This window comes from Electrona antarctica (genome assembly GCF_951216825.1).
Source record: "Electrona antarctica genome assembly, chromosome: 6".
Classification (NCBI taxonomy): Eukaryota; Metazoa; Chordata; class Actinopteri; order Myctophiformes; family Myctophidae; genus Electrona; species Electrona antarctica.
Window position 1 is genome coordinate 10,344,301 of NC_136811.1, and position 23,322 is coordinate 10,367,622.

The 23,322-nt window shown below is 42.1% G+C and overlaps 2 protein-coding genes across 5 annotated transcripts in view; one reads left to right on the plus strand and one right to left on the minus strand.

Moving 5' to 3' along the window:
* Window positions 1-1,623: 1,623 nt before the first annotated feature.
* Window positions 1,624-21,868, minus strand: hibadhb (3-hydroxyisobutyrate dehydrogenase b). The gene is made up of 8 exons (XM_079503339.1): window positions 21,710-21,868; window positions 18,340-18,500; window positions 17,071-17,180; window positions 12,283-12,404; window positions 7,184-7,317; window positions 6,237-6,313; window positions 5,028-5,184; window positions 1,624-2,461 (listed from the first exon to the last, which is right to left on the minus strand). The coding sequence occupies exons 1-8, from the start codon at window positions 21,783-21,785 to the stop codon at window positions 2,297-2,299; spliced, it is 1,002 nt and encodes a 333-aa protein (XP_079359465.1). The 5' UTR covers window positions 21,786-21,868; the 3' UTR covers window positions 1,624-2,296.
* Window positions 21,869-22,424: 556 nt separating this feature from the next.
* tax1bp1b (Tax1 (human T-cell leukemia virus type I) binding protein 1b) overlaps window positions 22,425-23,322 on the plus strand; it is a 58,069-nt gene continuing 57,171 nt past the window's right edge. For 2 of the 4 annotated variants that reach the window (XM_079504494.1, XM_079504495.1), the window contains exons 1-2: window positions 22,427-22,510; window positions 22,818-22,907. The gene's annotated coding sequence lies outside the window, so the exon portion shown is untranslated. Of the gene's footprint in view, window positions 22,511-22,817; window positions 22,908-23,322 lie in introns of all 4 variants that reach the window. The other 2 variants (XM_079504497.1, XM_079504496.1) reach the window with 2 other exon arrangements.

Sequence of the window (23,322 nt, forward strand, 5' to 3'; positions counted from 1 at the left end):
AAATTCGAAATACTCCAGTAAAGTAAAAAAAACGTAAGATAAGTACAGGATTTGAGTAAATGTACTTACTTTCCACCAGTATATTCGTTATAGTACGACGAAAAGCAACAATGCATGGTCGCACCATGCAGGCTGAGAGCTACACCACGCAGGCTGACGCTTACATGTTTCTGACTATTTATTTTTGACAGTTTTCACTTATAATGAAAACACAATGTGCATGGCTAAGGAATAAATGAGTCGAATACCGATTTATAAGATTACAAATTGATTCAAGATTCGATAGTTTTTTTATTGTAAGGAAATAAAGGTTATAAACAAGGGTATATCAATTAAGTGTATAAAGTAGCCCTACACGTGTCAATGTTTAATGTAGAAAACGATGCGTGCAAATAAATCGCATCAATGTTGCGTTTTCGAGAACACTGCTCTTCTTCAGGCCCAATAGTTTGGCGCATTGGGCACAACACAGAGGCGCCATATTAATTACCTGATAGGTAACCGGTGTGCAATGACCGTTGCAATGTAACATTTATAGCCTGTAGCAGCCTATACACAACAAAGTCAAAGTGCATATAAAACTAACCACAATATCAGAAGTTAAGCCTCTCCTATTATGTGGAACACGCTGTCAGGCAGTGCGCCTCTTTTGATCCCCATTTTGTATACGTTTGTATAGAAATTAAATAGCCTATAATCCACTATATTATTATATATCTCTGTACTTCATTGTAGGTTACAACTGTATGACGACGGATTGCAAAAAATAGCCTGTGTGAACGGTGTAAAACGTTCACGTGTTCACTTGAAGAACATTCGCCCCAAAAAAGGCATGACATAACTAAAAATAAGCAGCTTGGAAGTGGTTAACTGTGCACTGTGCTCAGAGACCAGCAGGAGCAGAATTAATTATGCACATTTACATACAACGCACCACAAATCAATTACATATTTTTTTGATGCAAAATAACAGTGTGAATGGGTTTGGTTAGATCTTCACAGCAACCCTAGACTGTCGACAGTGGCATTAATCTGAGCTTTTCTCCACGTAAACGGTAAACTTGAACGTGCAGGGTTAGAGCGGAGCACTGCTCTATAAATGACTAATTTATCCGAAGATGTTACCCATTTGGGCCATTTAGGACCTGGAAGCTCGAAGTACACCTTACACCCATGTGTCACACAGCTGTTGCTATGGCAACACACACACCCCTTGTCTGGTGTAGGAGTCATTATAATGAGCCTCAGGTCAAAATTAAGTGGGTTTTTAATACAGATGTTCAAAGGAACACGATAGGACAGGAGTGAAGTATTTTGAATAGTCTGAGATACAAAACAATATTTAATATTGGATTATAGTTGGCAAACTAATGAAGCAGAACCTGATATTGCTATTGCTTGAGGTCAAATTATTTCTCTACTTTGATATGAGGCTAGTATTTTCCCATAATCAAGGAGCTATAGCATAACATTACCAAATGTTTATCAGGTTGCAATATAAAGTAAACAATAGCTAGCTGGCATTTGTTCATTATTTATAAATAATAAGTAGGTGCATATATTGTGCCTGGGCAGAGCTTTGCATGTTGCAAGACCATCATTTAAATAAAACCGTAGACAAAGTAAAGACAACACAATCTCTCAACTTTATTACTGACATGAGGACATATAAAGCAACCATCCCAGTGCTGAGAGATAAACATTAAGTGAAAACGGCAAAAAAAAACAAAAACAAAAAAAAGCAAACAATCACAATCAACAGATATAACGTGGCGACTAAACCGTTCAACCCCATCTAGTGCCGATCATCGCCCTGACCACGGTAACTCACACCGCATCTCGCCGTCTCCACACCCACATCATAACAGTCATTACAGTCATGATTAGCCATACTAAACATCATCTGTGGAGGAGACTTCCTCATGAATTTTTAAAAGGAGTGTTGCTTTGCTTCATTTCATATTAAACAAAGGCATGATCACACAAGTTGGTATATACGGTAACATGGCTATCCCCCCTAGGGGAGGTGATATACAAGTGCTCTAATCATCGGTTGAAGTGGCGGGTTTGGTTGAGCTTCATCTCGTCTTTGTGTGTCTCACTTCACATCTCTTGACATAAAAGTCCTTTGAGCGGGGCAGAAGGCCCCCCCCCCCCCTCCCCCCCCATTAGCGAGCCTGTGTGTGGGTCCCGTGTGGGGCAGGGGGCCAGGCCTGGTGTGTGGAAGGCTGTTGGGACAGGGGGAGGGAGGGATGGGACGAGGCGGGGTTGGGACGGAGGAGGAGGAGTGTTTCTTCTACTGGCTCTTCTCCTCCTCTTCACGCAGGAATTGAAACACGGAGGAGAAATCTTTGCCGGCGTAGCCCCGCGCGCACATCATCCTGTACATCTGGTGGGCCAGCGAGCCCAGGGGAATGGGGGTCTTTGTGTTGGTGGCTGTGTTCTGTGCCAGGCCCAGGTCCTGATGAGAGAGAGAGCAACCAGAACAATTATGTAAGCAGACATACACGGTACATAGACACACATCACTGGGTCGGGGGCACAGACCCATTTTTATGAGTCTCTTTATTTTTTGTTTCCTACATTTTGTTTGTCACACACACACACACCTCCAAATGGATTTGATGCATGGAGACATAATATGAAAGTGTTTTGGACAAAATGCTATTCAAATTGCACTTCCTCTTTCAAACCGTAGCGCGGTTTGGCTTGACTTTTGATGAAAACTGCCAAAAAAACGGAATGGTCATTCAGAACGAGATACATTCCTTCAGTCAAAAACATTCCACTGTGCCTTTAGTGTGGGAATTAAGAAACAAACATTAGCTGCAATAGTGGTCAAGTGACTTTACAAACAGTACTGGCCCATATAGTCCGGCAGCCGAGGTGGACGGGTGGGTACACACACACACACACACACACACACACACACACACACACACACACACACACACACACACACACACACACACACACACACACACACACACACACACACACACACACACACACACACACACACACACACACACACACACACACACACACACACACACACACACACACACACACACACACACACACACACACACACACACACACACACACACACACACACACACACACACACACACACACACACACACACACAGAAAGTATTGGGCAATTTGTTTTATAGGGGTTTCTTGTGACCCTACCATTAACATCCTATGGCAGGCAAAACATGTCAAACTTTCCTTTCGCTTTAAGTCAAACTAGGGGGTTTATGATTCTGAATCCATTCCAAGCATTAGTTTTGCACAAAAAAACACTCCTTGGGCTAAAATCGGCCATAGAAATCATGACAAATGGGATGAGGTCAGCACATTTTGGGCACATTTGGGCAAGTTGCTATGGCTGCTACTGGTCTCTCTTGAGCAATCTCTTCAATGTTATTCAATCAATTCCATTTCACCCATAAGCAAACTAAACATGATACAAAGTGTGCGTAGATTGACATACACATCTACCAAAGATATAGAAGTTATAGAATAACTGAGATCTACATGAATCCTTCACAAGGCGGCCAAGGCTCCAAGAAATGCCTTTTTGTTGTGTTTTTTTTTTTATTGACCAACCTGGCAGTGCAAAAACATTTTCAGTGAATTATTTCCCAAAAAAATCACACCCGTGTGAACTGAGTGGTGTAAGGTCTTATATATAGACTGATCAGCTGTGGTCTGACGTAATGTCTGACGTAATGAAATCACACCCGTGTGAACTGGGTGACCATAGCAACCGTGCTCATTTTTTGAGCACAGACAGACAGACAGACAGACACGTAAACTAACAAAGCCAGTTGTAGGAGTGGTTTACACCACTCAAAAATAGGCACATCAAAATAGTACTAAGCTAAACGAACATCAACTTAAGTACTTTAAGCTTCGATGAAGAGCCCCAGCCTCCTCTGGCTGTCCTCTAGTCCAGTGGTTTACCAAACGTTTTCATGTCAAGGACCCCCAAATTGACACTCATTAGCCCACGGACCCCCATTTGAAGAGACATGCGAGGGACCCCCATAAGAAAAGATTTTTACGGCTCCAACAGTGATTCTCAAACCGTTTACTTTCAAGGACCCCCAGTTTGACATGCATTAGTCCACGGGCCCCCATTTAATGGCATTTCTCTGGGACCACCCAATTTATATTGTAAAATATAAATTAAAAAAAAAAAGTTAATTAATTGGTGTGTGCGACCCATCTCCTTGACTCTGAGAGTGTACAAATGGAACCAAATGGGCCCGTTAGGTTCCATTTTTACACTCTCAGAGTTACAGACCCATAAGGGTCCATTTGGTTCCAAACTATCATGTAGCTGGGGACCTCCTAGAACTCCCTCAAGGACCCCTGGGGGTCCACAGACCCCACTTTGGGAACCACTGCTGTAGCCTTCCCAACCCGAACTGACTGTCTGTAGTTGCAGCCACCGTTTTCAAAGGCAGGTGGGTCATACCAAGAATTCTGTCAGTAATTTCCACCAATGAACTTGAAACAGACTATGTCCCTTAATACTTTCAGCGTCATTGCCGACGATTAAAGTCAATTGACGCCTAATTTTGATACTGACGCTTAACGCCATTGCCGACGGCCTTCGGCAATTGCGCTTTTATGGCGCGTTCGATTGCTCGAGCCATAATGCTACTCACGTTAGCCGGTTAGCTAGCTGTGTTAGCACAGCACTGGATCGCCGATCTTAGATCGTCGTCGCCATAATAATCCATTCTATCCATTTCTCAAATTAGCAAATTAGCTCAAATTAAAAAAATGCTGGCGTGAATTAGATCCTAATTTTTCAATAAATGATAGCGGCCTAAGTGTTAAGTCATCTACAATTACATTAATTCCTTTCATATTTCCGGCACCAGAAACATAACAGAAACAGAAACATAAGCTTTTTCAGAAAACGGTCAGGATTTTGAAAACATTTTTTTAAATTTCGACGTCAGGCCAAAATGGGTTAAAGTATTCCTTTAATCAACATGGTCCCACCTTAGCCATGAGCTGAGTGCCAAAGCCTCCCTGGTAGTTGTTTGCAGAGGGCACCCCCTCCATGACTCCTGGCACCGGGTTATAGGTGTCACTGGACCAGCAGCGGCCAGAGCTCATGTTCAGGATCTTGGCCAGAAGCTGGGGGTCAAGTCCTAGTCTGTCAAGTGGACAAAAACAAAATATATTATGAGATACATTCATGATAGTATTTGATCTCGTTTTAGTTTCTAATCATAAAAGGCTTTGTATTGAGCATTTAGGGGGGGGGGGGGGGGGGGGGGGTTAAATGTGTGTTGGATATGTGGTAAATGGTGCATTTATATAGCGCCTTTATCCAAGGCACTTTACATAGATTGTACATGTACATTCACCCATTCACACACACATTCATACACAGATGGCATAGGAAACCATGCAAGGCACCAACCAGCATATCAGGTGCAATTAGGGGTTCAGAGTCTTGCTCAAGGACACTTCGACACCAACTCTGGGGGAGCCCGGGTTCGAACTGGCGACCTTGCGGTTACCATCCAGCCACTCTACCCCTGAGCCACCGCTCATATGCCATACCATGCCAACATAGCTCCTTTGACTTTGACAACATTGTTTGGCAGCGTCACGGACACTTTAATGCTATATATAGACATACTTTAAACGCATGGGAACATTATGCTAACAATAGAGAGTATGAGCATGCTTAAAGTGAATGGCACATAGAGTGGCAAATCGAGTGGCAAAGCAACAGGCAAAGTGAGTTTAACATTGTTTAATGTTGTTTAATGCAATCAGATAAGACTTGTGTGGATGTATGGGCTGTCAAGGCCAGAAAGTAGTTTTTTGCCACTCAGTAGGCGTTCCTGCATAACTTCCTGGTTTGATGATGATGTCACACGCATACCCTCTATAGTGGATCAAGACAAGGTCAGTTTATAAGGTCACAGATCAGCTATTTTTGGTGAACAGATTAGGTGTAGAGGGGGGGGGGGGGGGGGGGGGGGGGGGAACAGACCAAGTACAGAGCCCTGGGAGACCACAGTCAATTAAGTATACATGGGTTTAAGTGGTTAAGTTTATTATTAATTATAGTTTAAAATATTTGGCTCCCGATTTCATGGTGAACACAAAATGTGGGTCCCACAAACTAATGGAGAAGCGCTGTCCACTTTTCATACAGTTGCTCCACTACTTTGTTATGAAAGGAAAACTCACCTGATTCCGAGGTTCATGGTCTCGGCTGTACCGATCATTCCGATGGCTAACAGCATGTTGTTGCAGATTTTAGCAGCCTGCAATAATGACCAACCAATGACAGTTCAGTATAGGAAAAAAAAGTGCAATTAAGTTACAAAATGTTTCAGTTAAATAGCCGAAAATGTCACATTCTCAAATTCACTTTCCCCCCCCCCCCTCTACTATAATGGCAAGTTGGCGACGCTTAGAGATCGGCTATTTTTGAATAGCTAAAGCATAAAGCACATAAATATGATATTGTGTGAGTTGTATTGACATTGACAGAGTTGAACAGAACAGAAACATTTGGTAAACAGAAGAATACAAGAATGCCTTCAAATAGGGTAGGTACCCTCACAAAAAACATGCAGCAATCCTGGTCTCTAAACTACCTCCCCCGGGCCAGCTGGGGCGCCTAATGGATGGGAAAGGAACTGGTTGGAATAACGTGTTCCTTCCACGCGCTACGTCCGGCCGGGGAAACTCCCCCCGTCAGGTGAAAAGAAGCAGCTTGGGCCTGGGCCATGGCTCAGTGGTCCAGGCACCTTGTCTGGTAATCCAGTCTGGCAGTGTGCCGTGGGTTCGACTCCTGATCGTGACGGCCTTTACTGCATGTCATCCCCCCATCTCTCTCCCCATTTCCTGTCAGCCTACGGTCTGACCCTCCATAAAAAATATAAAATAAAAGGCAAAAGCCACAAAAAAAAAAAAAAAAGAAGCAGCAGCTTGGACTCGTCATGCATAGAAGGAAGCATGAGGTCAGTCCGCTGCCCCAGGTTGGCAGAGTTAGTGTAGCACCCAGGATTACATTAGATAATTGACACTGGGTGACAAAAAATGGGTTGCAAAATCGTGGGATAAAAATGATATATAAAAAAAGAATGCATTCAAACAGAAAGTGGTTCATTGGTGACTGAGCCGCTCACCTGCCCAGTTCCAACCTGGCCACAGTGAACCACGTTGGCTCCCATGCAGTTGAGCAGCTCCGTGGCGGCTTGGTACTCCTCCTCTGGCCCTCCCACCATGAAGGTCAGCTTCCCTGAGCTGGCCGCTCCCACTCCTGAGACATGGGGGGGGGGGGGGGGGGGGGGTACACAACATGGTTATTACTTGCGCAAGCAGAGCACGCAAGTACTGTGGTCGGCTGCGTACTATGTATGGTATGTATAGGCATGTATAGGCCTGTCCTCGGTGGTCCCTAATTGGCTGTTGATGGTGACGTAATTAAGATAATGTTTCAATGGTTGGTGGGTAAAACGTAACCAAGGTACGTTTGGTGATCGGCTGGGTATGTATACATGTTGGTAAGAATGGTGGTCCCTTTTTGGCGGTTGATGGTGACGTAACTAAGGTACGTCTCAAGGTTGGTATAAGGTCAATAACGGGTCTAAAGGATTTAGAACAGCAGTTGTAATAGACATTAGTTAGTAGCAGCACCTCGACAGAGTGCAGTTCTAGTTGGTTATGCATTCATGTACAACTTTAAGGCTAGTTCCCGACCAGCTGTTTTTTTAAGATGACACTATCCATTGATCACTGGAAGCAAAAACAAACACAAAAACCCCCAACAAACTCCATGCCGAGTGTTCCATACCGATTTACCCGCTGAGCGGGTCAAACGGTAAATATCTTCTTAAATGGCGCCATTTCTTTTTTTGTTGTAGATTTAACACAATCAGTGCCGGGATTCCTTCAAAATAGAAGCTCTGGGGTGCTGGAAAGACATGGCCGCTTTTACTCTTTTTTTGGTGGTTTGTGTGAACAGTGTATGTGTACAGTCACACACACACATTATAAACATAATTCAGTAAAAAAAAACAAAAAAAATGATACTGTGGAATTCCCCTTAAAGGTGTAGTGAAACGGAAATGGTGGACATTTATTGTGAAGTTTCAAGTTGAAACACCGCTATGAAGTTTCTGAACCAATCAGAGCGTCGCATCCCTTCAGGGGATGGGACGGTAGCTAGGGGCCGTAGCTATGCATGAGCTATGCTACGCAGGACAGCGTGTGGATGTTTGTTTACAAATCAGATAGTCGTCCAGCTTTACCAGTTTACTCTTATGTGGCTTATTTCTACCCTATAATGTTTTCAGATAAATTTTTTAGCGTGATGATTAAGTTGAAACCGAGTAATACACTCCCTGGATGTTATCTTGAATGGGAATAAAAACACAAGATGTCTGTAATCAGTAGCAGCTGTGCAGCCTGTGCTGGACGGATGCGGAGATATGGGGAATTAAACGGGTGAGCTTCATTTTTTATTGGCTTTTATCGATGTTGGCCTCGACACGTCATCACGCAGCACGTTTTTGTTTTCAGGAAGTAATAAAAAATATATTTTTATGGACGTTTGATATAAAAACACAAAAATGAGAATTTTCCAGTTTTTTTGGCATCTATTGTTAGGTATGCCCATATGATGACCACGGATATGGTCTAAAAGTGTGAATTTCACTACACCTTTAAAGTCAAAATACGTTTTGTAGCATTAATTGGTGTGCGGTCAGTGCAGACTCTTTTTTTAAATTCTTACACCATGCATTGTGTCCCAAACAGTGGGTCGGGACCCATTTGTGGGAATTGTTATGGGATTCTTTTCATACATATATATTTCAAGTTTTACAAAAGTCAATTTTATATTGTTTAAAAAGAAACAAATCCCCGAAATAAAAGTATATAATATATTAAGAAGTAGTGAAAATAGCCAATCTACAAGCTTGCAAGCCTATGTTCAATAGTTTGGGTCCTAGGCAAACATCTAAATCGCTCTTTTGGGCCTCGAGTCTCGACCTGAAAAGTTCAGTTCGGGAACAGTATGTATTGTACATGTACACATACGCAGTCGCAGCAGGCCAATTAGAGCTTGATTTATGCTTCTGGCTAGGTACATAAGAAATGTGGCGCTGATCGCTCCAGCGGTTTGCCGGATTAACTCCGGACAACCGCACAGACCGACCCTCTTCTAGACGGTCCACGTAGAGCCACATCATAAAAAAACCCTGGGATACTTAAATGTGTGGTTGACAGACACCAATTAAACCTAAAGCTCAATAATGCTTACACTATATTCTTATACCGTCACTTCATATTATATCCATAGATTCCGTCTTGAGCTACTTGATGGTTGTTATTTAATTTGCAATGTGGATGATCTATGAACTGAGGCTCATAATTGCTGCATGTCACTTTGGATAACAATGGCAGCATGACCCCCCCCCCCCCCGCTACAACAACAAATCTGTTCCAATTTGTGACAATACAATAAAAATGTTAAACAAATCAAAACATTCTGCAGTAAAAGAGACACCTGCACCTCGAAAGCAGCCAAATAAAAAAAAGGAAGTAAATGTATTTTTTGTATGTTCAACAAGCACTTTAGGTCCAGACGGCTAAAGCTGTGAGAAAGCAGGTTTGTGGATTTCCCATTATTGCTCCAGTAAAAGCATTCCTTCCAGCTGTGGAGCTGCCAAAAAGCCTCTCTCTCCGACGCAGTGGAGGCAGGGCCAGCAGCAAAACACGAACAGGACAATTAGGAGACGCGTTGTTTGTTGTCTCACGAAAGCAGCAGCCAAAAAGCTACCTGAGAGAAGAATTTCGAGCAGAACAACAACGCCCACACCGATTCATCGAAACAAAAACACAGAGGTGAACTCTGAACTTTTTTTTCTCGTGTTGTTCTTTAAAAAGGGCATCTACTGGTTGCGTGTGGTCTTCTGTCATAAAAATTGGCAAGTGCTCCTGGCTACGCTGAAATCTCTTGGGGGAAATCGACAACACCTCACCTCTTCTCTTCTTCACATGTCTGCTCTACCTCTGCCTTGAGCGACGTCCAATCGCTGCCATATAGTTCCAAGCTCACGTCGATATTTCACTAAGGGAATCGTTCATACTCCGTTCCAAAGACGAAAAAGGTTAGATTTCTACTAATCCCAGAGCAGGAAATGGATCAGTACAGAGGACCAGGAATAGCTTATAGCACACACACACAAAATGCTTAAAAATCACAGTCTTTACAAGACAACAATGAGACATGCTGACTCAATTACCACACCGCCCCACTTCAGTGTCACTCAGCTGCTTTCATGTTGGAACTCTTTTTGCACTGGATTAAGTGGTTGTTGGCATGGCGCTCTGGATCTACCTTTGATTTCTGTCCGACCACCGAGGATGTAAAAAAAAAAAAAAAAAGTTTCCTTTGGAGCTTGAAGGCAGATGACTGACACCATACATACACCTAAATAATGGGAAGGCTGCATATTGCACCATTTAGAAACATGCACACAGTCTCACACACATGCTAGATATGGAAAGCTAGACAACCTTAATCCATGTGCACTACCGCAGGAAGGAAGCATATAAATCATTACTAATCTTTAGGGCCTGATCGTAAAAAAAAGAAAAAAAAGGGGGTGGAGGAGGCAACTTCAATTCAAAGCAAGTGCCTGCCCTGATGTTGAGAGGTTGAGTTCAAACAGGCAGTGGGTCTGCATGGACCCCCCAAGACAGTCTAGAGAGAGAGAACATGCACTTTACTAGTAAATCCAGATTTATACTCGTGTAGCTGCGGTGCTGGTGTTGTGCATGGATAACAGCCAGTCAGAAAGCTCGCAGTGCATTGTGAGCTTGCAGACCAGGCTATTTTTGGCGCGCCACACTGGTGCACAACTAAGTATAAACAAAGTAACATAACTATGGCCGTCATGCTTACACATTTTAATTTAAGTTGACGATTAATTGTCACAAAATAATTGCGATTAAAGATTTGTGTTTTTTGGCATTGGAAATTGGAACATGAATAGAAAATACAAGGGCTTTGCACTTTTACAGTGCAGAAATAACTGAAATATACCGAAACATCATTTTTATAAATGTTCTACTTAAAGAAAATAGCAGAAATGGCTGATCTACAAGCTTGTGATGCGTTGTAAGCTTGAATATATGCCATTTCTGCTTTTTTATGTATAAACACTTTTTCAACATGGACACGATGACAAAATAATTGTGAGCATAATCTCAAATAATTGCGATTAGAGGATTATGTAAGAATTATAATAAAACAATTTATATAGCGCTTTCCAGGGTACTCAAAGTCGCTTTATAGAACAAAATAATAAAACGGTTTTATTAGAAAAATAAACTGAATTGTTACGCACGCACGCACGCCAGCCAGCAGACAGCCAGCAGACAGCCAGCCAGCCAGCCAGCCAGCCTGCAGCCAGCCAGCCTGCAGCCAGCCAGCCAGCCAGCCTGCAGCCAGCCAGCCAGCCTGCAGCCAGCCAGCCTGCAGCCAGCCAGCCAGCCTGCAGCCAGCCAGCCAGCCAGCCTGCAGCCAGCCAGCCACACACAAAATAATACTAATACTGGTCTCTTTTGTATGCTTCTGCATTTCAGTACAGAGCGAATCTGGAGAGCAGCTAAACTGGATGCACCACTATGTCTCAGAGACGCAGCCGTAAGGCCTCCTGGCTATTTTGAAAGTTAAATAATGGATATAACATTTAAATTCCGATGACGTGCGTGTTGTTGAGTTGCCTGTGAAAGTAAGTCGAATTATGTTCCTCGTTGGTACATGTTTACACACTATGACGTCGTTTCTAGTTCCCCCCACTAAGAGTAAGGAATATTACAGAAATGCTGGGTTCTTTCTGTGACAGTAGCAGAAAAATGAATTGTCACATAAAACACAAATTAGGAAGTGATTCATTGGATTGGAGAGCCCCAGCTGTACTCTTGCAATTTGCCCTTTGATGTGCCCATGTGTGTTGTGTGTACTACACATATATAAATTTTTGTATGAATATCTAACTGTGCTGTGTATCCATAGTTCCATGATGATGTGCTGCACGCTTGCCCTTTTTTATTGTATTGTGCATTTAATTTATACCTTTCTAGTTTGTTCTACTTTATTTGTATACATTTATGACATCTTTATGCAAAAACCTAAAAATTCAATAAAAAAAGAAAAAAAAGAAAAGGGGATGGTAAAACAAAGAACATTTTACCCATGAAAAAAAATAGTTACCTCCTGACACGGGTGCATCCATAAAAACAGCCCCCATCTTCTCAGCGGCAGCAGCCATCTCCTTTGAAACAGCTGGGTCGATGGTGCTGGAGTCTATGAGCAATGACCCTTTCTTCACCTTTCTGTGGAGTTAAGCATATGATAGAATGCTTTAATCACGCCAGGTTTACAGTTGTGGGGGACCACGAGTACTGCTTTATATCAGGGACCAATTCAGAGCCGGGTTACTAGAGGAATATAATTAACTACCTGAAAGGTTAGAGAACCTGGCAGCATGGCCTAACTCTTCAGGAACGCAGTAAAGAGCCGGCCAATAAAGCTGGTTGAATAGAAAACTATCAGACTAGGTCCGGAACAGGCAGAGTTAAGAACCAATGTTAACCCATTTAGCGCTATCATTTATTGAAAAATTAGGACCTAATTCACGCCAGCATTTTTTCCAGTCGAGCTCTTATTTTGAAAAGCCACATTTTCAGTCGATCGGAAGTGGATTATCCCTGCAAGCTAGACGGAGCCCAGACAGCCGTTGTTTACATGATCGATCTATGCCGGAGCACTGGAGAGCTCCACATCGCCGGGTCTGTGCCATCAAAGAAGCGCTGTTTTGACCAAAATGCCATTTGGGACAAGGATACAGGCGATTGAAAGAAACAGATAGAAATGATTATTATGGCGACGACGATCTAAGATTAACGATCCAGTGCTGTGCTAACATTGCTAGCTAACCGGCTAACGTAAGCAGCATTATAGCTCGGACGATCGAATGCACTATAAAAGCGCAATTGACAAAGGTCTTCGGCAATGGCTTAAAGCGTCAGTATCAAAATTAGGTTTCAATTGACAAAGGACTTCGGCAATGGCGCTGAAAGTATTAAGAACCTGGCCTTCAACAGTGGAGATCACATTGGCACAGTTCTGTAGCGGGCGTAGCAGTTCTTTAAAAAAAAGAATATTCAAAATTGTTCCTACACTGCCCCGATAGGTCGCTTTCTCATTTGTATTACATCACCATCCAAACAACCTCCGTTATTTCTTCCCACAACCTGGGCCTAGCTCTGGTCCATAGCTCTAATGCCGTCGCATTTAGAGCTATGTAAAGGCCTATTCATAGTCTGGATTTTCGGTGATGAGGTGACCACCGCTCCGGTGGTGAGCTGACCACCGGAGCTGAAATAACATTGAGCGGTGGTGAGTAAAAACAGAGAGAAGGGCTGGAGCGGTGGCGGTGGTTTTCTCTTCACCGCGGCTCGTGATGTCATGTTGTAGTTCGGTGGTCACCTAACCACCGTAAATCCAGACTATGTATGAGCCTTTACTGTCGACTTCCGGGGCTCGCATAAATGCAGACCAGCCTCTCCGTCTGTAGCGAAAAAACTAAAATAATGTTTTACCTACTCACCAATAACAAGGCGGGTTGTGCAATTAGAAAGCCTTAGTGGACGCACTTTGAGCCCCACACCACACGTATAAATGCACTTTAGTCAGAAAGGGATACTTTTTTTCACCCGAAGCAAAAATCTTCTCTATGAGGGTTTTCTCTTGGCAATATCGGTGAAAACAAAATCACTTTCTGGCCAAAAACGACATTTATACGTGTGGTCAACGTATAAATGGAAAGTAGGCTTTCTAATTACACAACCCATCTTTGTATTGGTGAGTAGGTAAGACATTATTTTTATTTTCGGAGAGGAGAGGCTGGTCTGCATTTCATGTGAGGCTGGAAGCCAATCAGTTCCATAGCCTTAATGCAACGGCAGCAAGAGCAGTAAGGCTATGGACCAGAGCTAAGCTGGGCCTAACTATTTTGTCACAACGAGCAATCAATCAACATAAAGTGTGTGGTGTGTGTATATATATATATATATATATATATATATATATATATAGCAGAGTCCTATACTTGATTACAAAATACCATGATGACTTAATTACATTAAAAAAGGACTATATGTTGGCTGTGACTTTCGAAAATGCATCTCTTTGTCTTGAACTTCCGCCCCACGTCCCTTCTTCTCATGGCCAGATTAACGGTATAGTCTACAAGGCTACATACAGCCTATAGCTATGGCCACACAAATCCAGGGGGTAAATCCACAGCTGCACTGTGGTGTGAAGCCCATCTGTGCAGGGCAGGAATGTAGTCGCGCTGCGCTGAGAAAAAAGTAAGAGGCACGGCAGTCCACCGTGGAGCTCAGCGGAACAGTTAAATGTTGCACTGCACTCTATGAAACATCATGGCGGTCCAATAGGAACGACAAGTAAAGTAGGAAGAGTAAAACAAATACAGGATAAACTTATTTTGGCCTTTTCTAATTTCCTCACGCCATAATGCATTCGTGAGGTGGAAAGGAGGTTTCTAAGGATTTGCTACTCACACAGACTGACAGGAACGAAAACAGAATCTTCCGACTACCAGTCCTAGAATGGTTACCCATTTCCTTCTGATAACCTGGTTATTTTGGTAGCAAGAACATAACCATCGACTGGCTGGCGTGGCATAGCGCCCCATGTGTAGGGGGGCTTGGACAATGGACAGTTACTGAGACGGTGGACAACAGCAACGAGTCAACGACATGCCACATCAGGCCTTTATCATGGTGCCGTTTGGTTGGCTACCGTTTATAAAAAACAAGGTGTTTTCTGCGTTATCGACTTCACTACTCCACATAAGACATTATTGCTTTTAAAGTTATGTTGGAATAAAATGTTCATAGCCTAAAGCCAAATGACAATGTGGCACTGCTTCTTAATACCGATTGGCCTAAAACCGACTGTGATAGGGTGACAGCAACAAAGCATATTCACTTTTTGAATTGGGCTTTTGTGAGGTCCGACTACAGCCAAAAATATGCACACACCAAGCAGACCCCCCCCCCTCTCACCGCTTGGAAGTCTGTGGCTTTCGCCAGAAAATGGCATGGTGTATTTTAGGCTTTATCCTCATTTCACACACTGCTAATTACAGGAGAGGACATGATTCAAGCACACATCACCCATTTTCAACCTTCATATAATTGGCCCTCACTAATGCTCATTCGAGTTGGCACCATTTCCGTCTACTCATGAGTCATTGAGCGTCTCAGAGGTGGGCTGTTATGTGGTAGAGCGTAGCACGGGTCTGCACGAAGCTGAATATCTGAGCCCCAAACCGAGACGGGTCCAAAATATTGACTTGTCCCTTTGGCATGGGTCGGATCGGTTTCAATTGCCACAAGTCTTGGTCGGTCCATTTGAAATAGACCAGCTTTTTATTCTTCTTCTTTTATTAAACTCTTGAATCTTCGGTTTTAAAATGTTACATGTGTGTTGTAATTACGCATATTGAATGAACTGCACTGAACACGACACTTTTTAGCGAGGTGAAAAGCAAACAAAAAGCCACTGGGAAGATGCAAGTTGGAGCGTCATCCGAGTGGAGCATGTTCGTCATTATCTGCGGGGACGGATGCCATGAAGTCAGCGAAAATGTTCTCTGTCTCTGTGACTTCTTCGATTGAGTGACACACACAGCTTATCTGAATGCCATGGTTAAATTAGCATTACATTTGGAACGGGTCCGGTCCGGGTCTACAGACAGACCCAGTCGGAAACCCGGTCTAATACATCGGATTATCCCCGGTCAGTTTCGGAGTCGGACAGGGTCCAGTATTCTCTGTCCTGCTACGGGCCGGATCCAGTTATCCACAGGGCTGTTTCGGTTGGGTCCAATTCACCTATAGCTAAGACCCGGCCTCTCCCACTTGGACACTTTCCAGCCAGGCACATTCATTCCAATGTAAATATCAGGGATTTTACACATTAAATACTGGTTCATTTTTGGAACCAGACCTTCAAAATCTCTTCCAAATCCGTCAACAAGCCATATGCACTGGAAAAATATGTGCGTGGCATTTCTTTTTTAAAACAGTGTTTTATCATATAGGAAAACTGTTGTGGAGAGGTTTGTCTAACCCATGTTATGCTTAGCTGTGATTGGACCATAGCAGTTTGGGGAGAGGGGCTTAGCTATAGGTCAATTCTATGGACCTGTGCGAACGCTCACAACGCTCGACAACAGGAACTCGCACCGAGGCGCTCGTGGTGTCTCCCGTGGCTAAAGTTCGCTAGAGACGTAGTAGACAGGCTAAAAGTTCCCTTTATACAGATGACATGCTTAGGTCTGACTCACACCTTTGCATCTAGCATGCAACATTGATCCATGCTAGATGTATGAAAGGGTTTGTTTACATCTTGCCCCAATACATTTCCAATGGAAGCAACAAATGTTGTGTCAGTTTGACACAACATTTGTGTTGTATGGCTTTCGGCTGTGTTTCGACTGCCCCCCACCCCCTCATGCAACACAAATGTTGTGTCAAACCATGTGACTCCCATTGGAAATGCATTGTGAGCTTGCATCAGTCAATAAGTCTCATGCATCAGCTATACATCAATCTGTTGCGAAGTGGTGAGTCAGGCCTAAGGCCCGACTCACACCTTTACATCTAGCATACAACATTGATGCATGCTTGTTGTATGAGATGTATAGCTGATGCAAGCTTGCAATGGGAGTCACATGGTTTGACACAACATTTGTGTTGTATGGCTTTCGGCTGTGTTTCGACTGCCCCCCCCCCCCTCCCTCCCCCCCCTCAAACAACACAAATGTTGTGTCAAACCATGTGACTCCCATTGGAAAAGCATTGCGAGCTTGCATCAGCTATACATCTCATACAACAAGCATACATCAGTCTGTTGTAAAGGTGTGAGTCAGGCCTTAGACTGAAGGAAGTGGAGTGAAGTGTTTACTTGAGAATGCCATTGGGTCCTGTGTACACGTCAACAACATTGGGACTGGAGGGAAGCATTGTGATGATCCGGTCTGCCTTTTCCGCCACCTCAGCAGGGCTATCCAGGATCTAAAATGAAATGGAATCACATCTTATTGATCTCTAAGGTGTAGAGGCAGTTTTTTTATAGCATCCAGGAATTAATATGACAGACATACTGTATACTACTGTAGTTGAAGGATGAGGAACAGCTTCAGACAGAAGTTTGCTGTCACAATCCACTACAATTATGGATGGGAATTATCGATTAATGCATTAATAGTTAATTGATAACTTTTGATAAGCTTATCGATTGATTAACTGGTTAGTTGATAAGCGGCGTTTTAAAAAAAAATTGAGAATCTTCATTTCCCTCAATGTCATAAAACCTACACTTTGCTTATGTACAGACAGAAAATAAAAGGCATATTATATTCCTTAATCAAATAGTTATTTGACCATTTGCGATACAGGGCTTTGTATGAGAAATAGAATCAGATGAAAAGTGCACTGTCTTGTCCGTCACATCACATGCAAAAGGTATTAAGTTTAACCAACTAATTTCTTAACGGCGATTAATCGATCAACGGTTAACTATTAACATCCCTAATTACATTTTTTTTTTTTAGCTCCCCTGTGTATTTTCTATCCCTGCAATTTTGAACAATCAGGATTTCTATGGGGCTTTTATGGAAATTGCTCTCAGGAACAGCTCAACTGATTTGGTCGTATTTCTGGTGTCATCAATGTCACCCTACTTGTATAATTCCTCCCTCTCTTCAGTTCCAAATTTGCATTTCCACTTTGTTTACAATGTGCACCATTGTTGATTTTCCAAGCTCGCATGGAATGGAAACAAGCCTGTGTTTATCTAGCATCAGTATTATAATGACTCAAATATTAAATAAGTTGCATAGCAGCACCCCCACCACCTCAGGACATTGTGGTACTGCAGCTAAACAGCTTCAGAAGCAAAAAAGAAATGCCACGGACTGGTTATATCAGAGTGGTGATTGAGGCTCAAACCATTATAAATAAGTTTGAGGGACATAGACAATATGATATTAAATGTTAAAAACCGTTTTAAAATTCATGTTATAGCTGCTTTAAAACATAGAATATATACATGAAATATATGGGTTACATCATGTTGTGATTGCCCGAATTGTCATAAGCAACAGAAAAAAAAGAAATGATGTGTTTATTTGCTAAATAAAACAAATCAGCCAAAATAAGCTTCTACTCTCACCTGAGCACCCAGCTCCTGTAGTTCCTTACAGGACTCTGGGAAAACATCGGTAGCAATGATAGGGTAGCCATGTTTCAACAGGTTCTTGGCCATCGGGTTCCCCATGTTGCCCAGTCCAATGAACCCCACGTGCGTCTTTGAGGCCATGAACCTTGTGGAAGCTAGGAAGATAATAACAACCATATTAGGTGCAACCAATATTTCTTTGCAACCTTTAAAAGGAACAGTTCACTTCTCAATCCCATCTCAATATGGGCCCTTACTTGGGGTTGTGTCATTTCTGTCTGCACTCTGCACAGATACACACAGATGTGTCTCAGAGGTGGAACTGTTGAGTTGGTTAGAAAATTTGCCTACAGATGACATCCTCATCTGGTGGTCATTTCAAACAAGATTTAGATTTTGTTTACTGATGCAGGAACAATGGCTTCTATTCAGTGGGCTGGTTCCCATAATCCCATTATAATAACGGAAAATTAGCGAAATGTGTGGCAAATCTGCAAAAGAAAATGCTTACTACAAGCTTTCTTCACAGATGTGTTCATAAAAGGTGTCTACAATCACATATAAACCAACCAACTCCCTTGGGAAACTTTGTGACAGCTGCTGAAAGTTGGGGGACCATTATCAACCAATATAAGGCAAAACATTCCAGATTCTTAATCCATTGCAAGCATTCGTTTTGCACAAAAACAAACACTCCTTTGCCAAAAAATGCCTGAATTTAGCCCAAGGAGCATTTTTGTGCAAAAATAATGCTTGGAATGGATTCAGCATCATGAAAACCCCCTAGTTTGACATGGGAATTTTGCCTTATATTGGTTGTTAATGGTACACCAACTTTCAGCAGCTGTCACAAAGTTTCCCAAGGGAGTTGGGTTGGTTGGAACACATTTATATGTTATAGTAGACACCTTTATATTAACACATTTGTGAAGAAAGCTAGTGGTAAGCATTTTCTTTTGCAGATTTGCCAAAAATTTCACTAGTTTTCTCTAACTATTAGCTTGGAATCCCCACTGATAGTGTCATTTCGGTAGGCACTGGCAGGTTCTTCCTGAAATATCCACAGCACACCTCCGAGAGTGAGGAGACAGAATTGTTGCCATCTTATAATGAGCATTAGTGAGGAAGATAAGGTTGGTGAAGTGTTCCTATATCTGGCAGACCATTTCCCAACTTTTAAATAATTTAACCCATTTAGACCCGAGTTAAAAACATTCACTTTGAAAGAATATATATATATATATTCAAAGATTTGCGCCACATTTTTACGATTTCTCAAAAATAGCAGACCTACAAGCTCGTAGCTGCTATTTTTCAATAGCTAAATTATAACATAATGTTTAAAACACCAAAAGGGGTTCCCGCCCACAAAATCTTTAAGCGCAACATGACAACATAAGTTTGAGTCAGTCCTGCGACTTGGCTGGCCAGGATGTGGAAGAAATGCTCATGGGTGTCTACAACATTACAGAACGCCCATCATTTCATATCAGATTGCCCTTTACTGCCAAAGTCACCTAGCAAGTATGCGTATATTTACACAAGTATCCAAAAAGACTTACTGCCAAAAGCAACTTTAGACAATGTGCACTGCAGCAGTACCGTATATCCTTTCATGATAGAACAAAAGTAGAGTTCCAAACTTCTTAAATTATATATAATATATTAGAAGCATGGTGTGCATTAATGGAAAATGTGTTTCTAAAAATCTAATTCAAGCCACATCTTTGTGAAATTACATAATTCACATTGTACCTATAGCCTGTAACACCGTTACGTGTTTGACCATATATAAACCCACATGAGGGCCAGGTCAGACGCTGACATTTTATAATGTCTTTTATATTACCGTATATTGTTGCCCTCCCTTGTCCATTTTTAGTTTTTTTACTGATGTTATTCTGTACTTTTCTCTGCAACCCTGTAATGTAATGTGACAATATAAAGATGATTCTAAAAGCGACTGCATACAGGATGGTGCAGAGAAGGTGTGTAGAGTATTGGCTGGTATCGTATTCCAGAGACTACAACAATGAGTTAAATTACCTGGCTGGCTGCTAGCCATCATTTGCAACACTAGATGCTTTTAATGGGTTGAATCTAGAGTTCCAAGTCACCAACATTGCAGCTGCACGAAAAGCGTGAATTATCCTCTATCTGCAAAGTGTTTGTTTCTTAAAAATCCACTGTAGACATGTTATGAGCTAGCCTGGCTCCAGCCCAGAATCGCTACTATTAAAAAAAAATATGTCCTGGCGAAGTGAAACAAAATGAAAATTCAGACTAGTGTGACTAGTGTCAGGCTAGTTATGAGCTACTTTCTGCCAAGAAATGATGTGCAGTGTTGGAGTGCTCATTTTCAGTAACGCAACCTCCTGTTGCCTTCTGCAGTGTGTGCAATTTGAAAACCGGTTGTATGCAGGGGCGTTGAGTGGTTTCCAACGAGCGCTTCCAAACTCGAACACTATGAAAAAAAATTATCACCTGCATGGAATATGTTAACAGAAAGTAGCCCACAAGCACATGTCGGTAACACTTGCAGATAAGGTTAATGAAATAATGATTAACTAGATCTATAAATCATCTACAAATCGTGGTTAACTAATGACGATTCATGATGAATCATCAGAATCATCATCATCATGAATCATGATGAATTCATCATGATTCATGATGAATTGTGATGAAATAATGATTAACTAATGCTTAACTAATGTATTAGTTAATCATTAGTTAATCATTATTTCATGAACCTTATCTGCAAGTGTTACCCACATGTCTATGGTGGATTTTTATAAAACAAACACTTTGCACTGCAGATAATATAGAAAGATAATTCTACAGCTGCAATGTTGGTGAGTTTAATGTCATTTAATACAATAAGATGGGACTTTTGTGTATGGGCTGTCAATGGCTGGTGTTACAACTCTAGACTCAACCCATTACAAAAAATATAGTGTTGCAAATTGCGGCTACTGTCTGACTGTAGGGCAATTCTACCACTGCTAAAGATCATGAGACCATCAAAGCATCGTGGTATGTAGCACTGGCAGACGATATAAAATGCCACGTAATTCATTGCTTAAAAGGCAGGCTAGGACATGTTAAAGAAGACGAGAGACACTCATTCCATCATCACAGAGGCTAATAATTCATCTACAAGTTGCACACTTGCAAAGCCTGTTATGTAGTAGTAAGTAGTGCACTGTGTAACGAAAACCTAGCAATCCTAGCACACACTGCCTTCCCAATCCCCTCCATGCAAAGCAGTAGCAAAAAGTAAGTCTAAAATGGCTTAAAGCAGCTGCCTCGAGTTTGTGCCTCGCTGGCACAAACTTCAAAGTATTCCACCTCGTCTTCTTACCAAGTGCAAAGTCACCATGTTGTTGGTACCACCTTCCAAGCAGCCTCCGAGACCCCCTCCTCAGTGCAGCGGCCATGCTTCTTTCGCCTTGACCTTACGTCTGACGTGACGTCATTCGACCGAGACCTGACGGATGGGCTCCTCCTGCCAATCGCAGGACGTTTCGTAGGGCCCCGCCCCCACGACCAAACCAATGAGAGGGAGGGATCGGAACAGCTGAAGGAAATCACCCCCCACCCCCACCCCCACCCCCACCCAGACATAATACTTCTATTCTATTTTTATAGGATTTAACATTAATCAATCTGTTATAAACGTCCACACACACAACTAACATGAGGATTTGTGGTAATCACACGAGACAGGCAGTCACTTTAGAGAGAGTGGAATGCTTCACCAGAGGCATTTGTTTTTGTTCCCATCACCACCACACACACAGCACAGAAAATACTTGTTCGTGCATTCTTGCAATGTTTGTGAAAGCATCCCAGCATCAGTGAAGTGCATTTTGAGAATAAGCTGAGCTGAGCCATGATGAATGTTATGTAATCAATCAATTATTTGTTTTGCATCGGTGTGCATCCCATGTGATCCCCAACCCCAATCAATAGTGTGATTGAATGAAAGAATGCATGCATGCATGAAGAATGCATGAATGCATGAATGAAGAATGAATGAATGAATGAAGAATGCATGAATGCATGAATGAATGAATGGATGAATGGGCATTTTAGGCTAAGGGGAACAAATGGGCATTTTAGGTTAATAAGGGGAACAAACATATACTCTTTGGTGATACAGGTAGGACTATAGACAAAAACGTTTTTTTTTCTTTCAAGTTAGACTTGTAAAGAAAAAGATTACAACGTCTTTGGTGGAAAAAAATGGTTTATTGATGAGCAAGGCAAATACAAAATATTTTATTTTTATTTTTAATTTGGTACCATTTAGATTACATATAAATAAATGTAATAACAAATGGTGTTAAACCACCACATTTTATACTTGTTATTATTATTATCATTTTTTTTAAATCAAATTTCCCCCACGTTATGCAGTTTTTGTATTCCCCAGCATAGGAAGTGATGTAATGTTGTTGTTCTTCCAGGAAGTCGTTTGGAAAGCACCACCACCAGATCAGAAGTGCGTCAGCAGTTGTTTTGATACGGTCTCTAATACGGTTCAGCATGGCAACGGGGTAGGTTTCACATTTATCATGACATTTCATCAGTACGACAATAAATGAACAAAAACCTTTAAAAAACGTCTCTCTCAGAAGTTCTCAACATGTCAAATTGTCCGTTAGCTAACCTTGTCGACGCGTACGTTAGCCTCCTAGCCATAGCTACTCTGCTAGCTTAGCTTCTGTCATTCGGGATGACAACCATATACAGCTGCGAGAAGATTAGATTACAGTCATATCAGTGCTTTTAATTTTTGCGTACCGTGTTTGTGTTTCTAGCTTTTACCGTATATGCGTTTTGCACTAGCGTGTGTTGTGTGAACACGGACAGCTACGTGTATGATATTTGTTTTTGATAAAAAACGGGCCTTGTCAGTCTCTTATAAGCTCCAAACAGAATCTTATCGGCCGTTCAATTATTGCTACGACG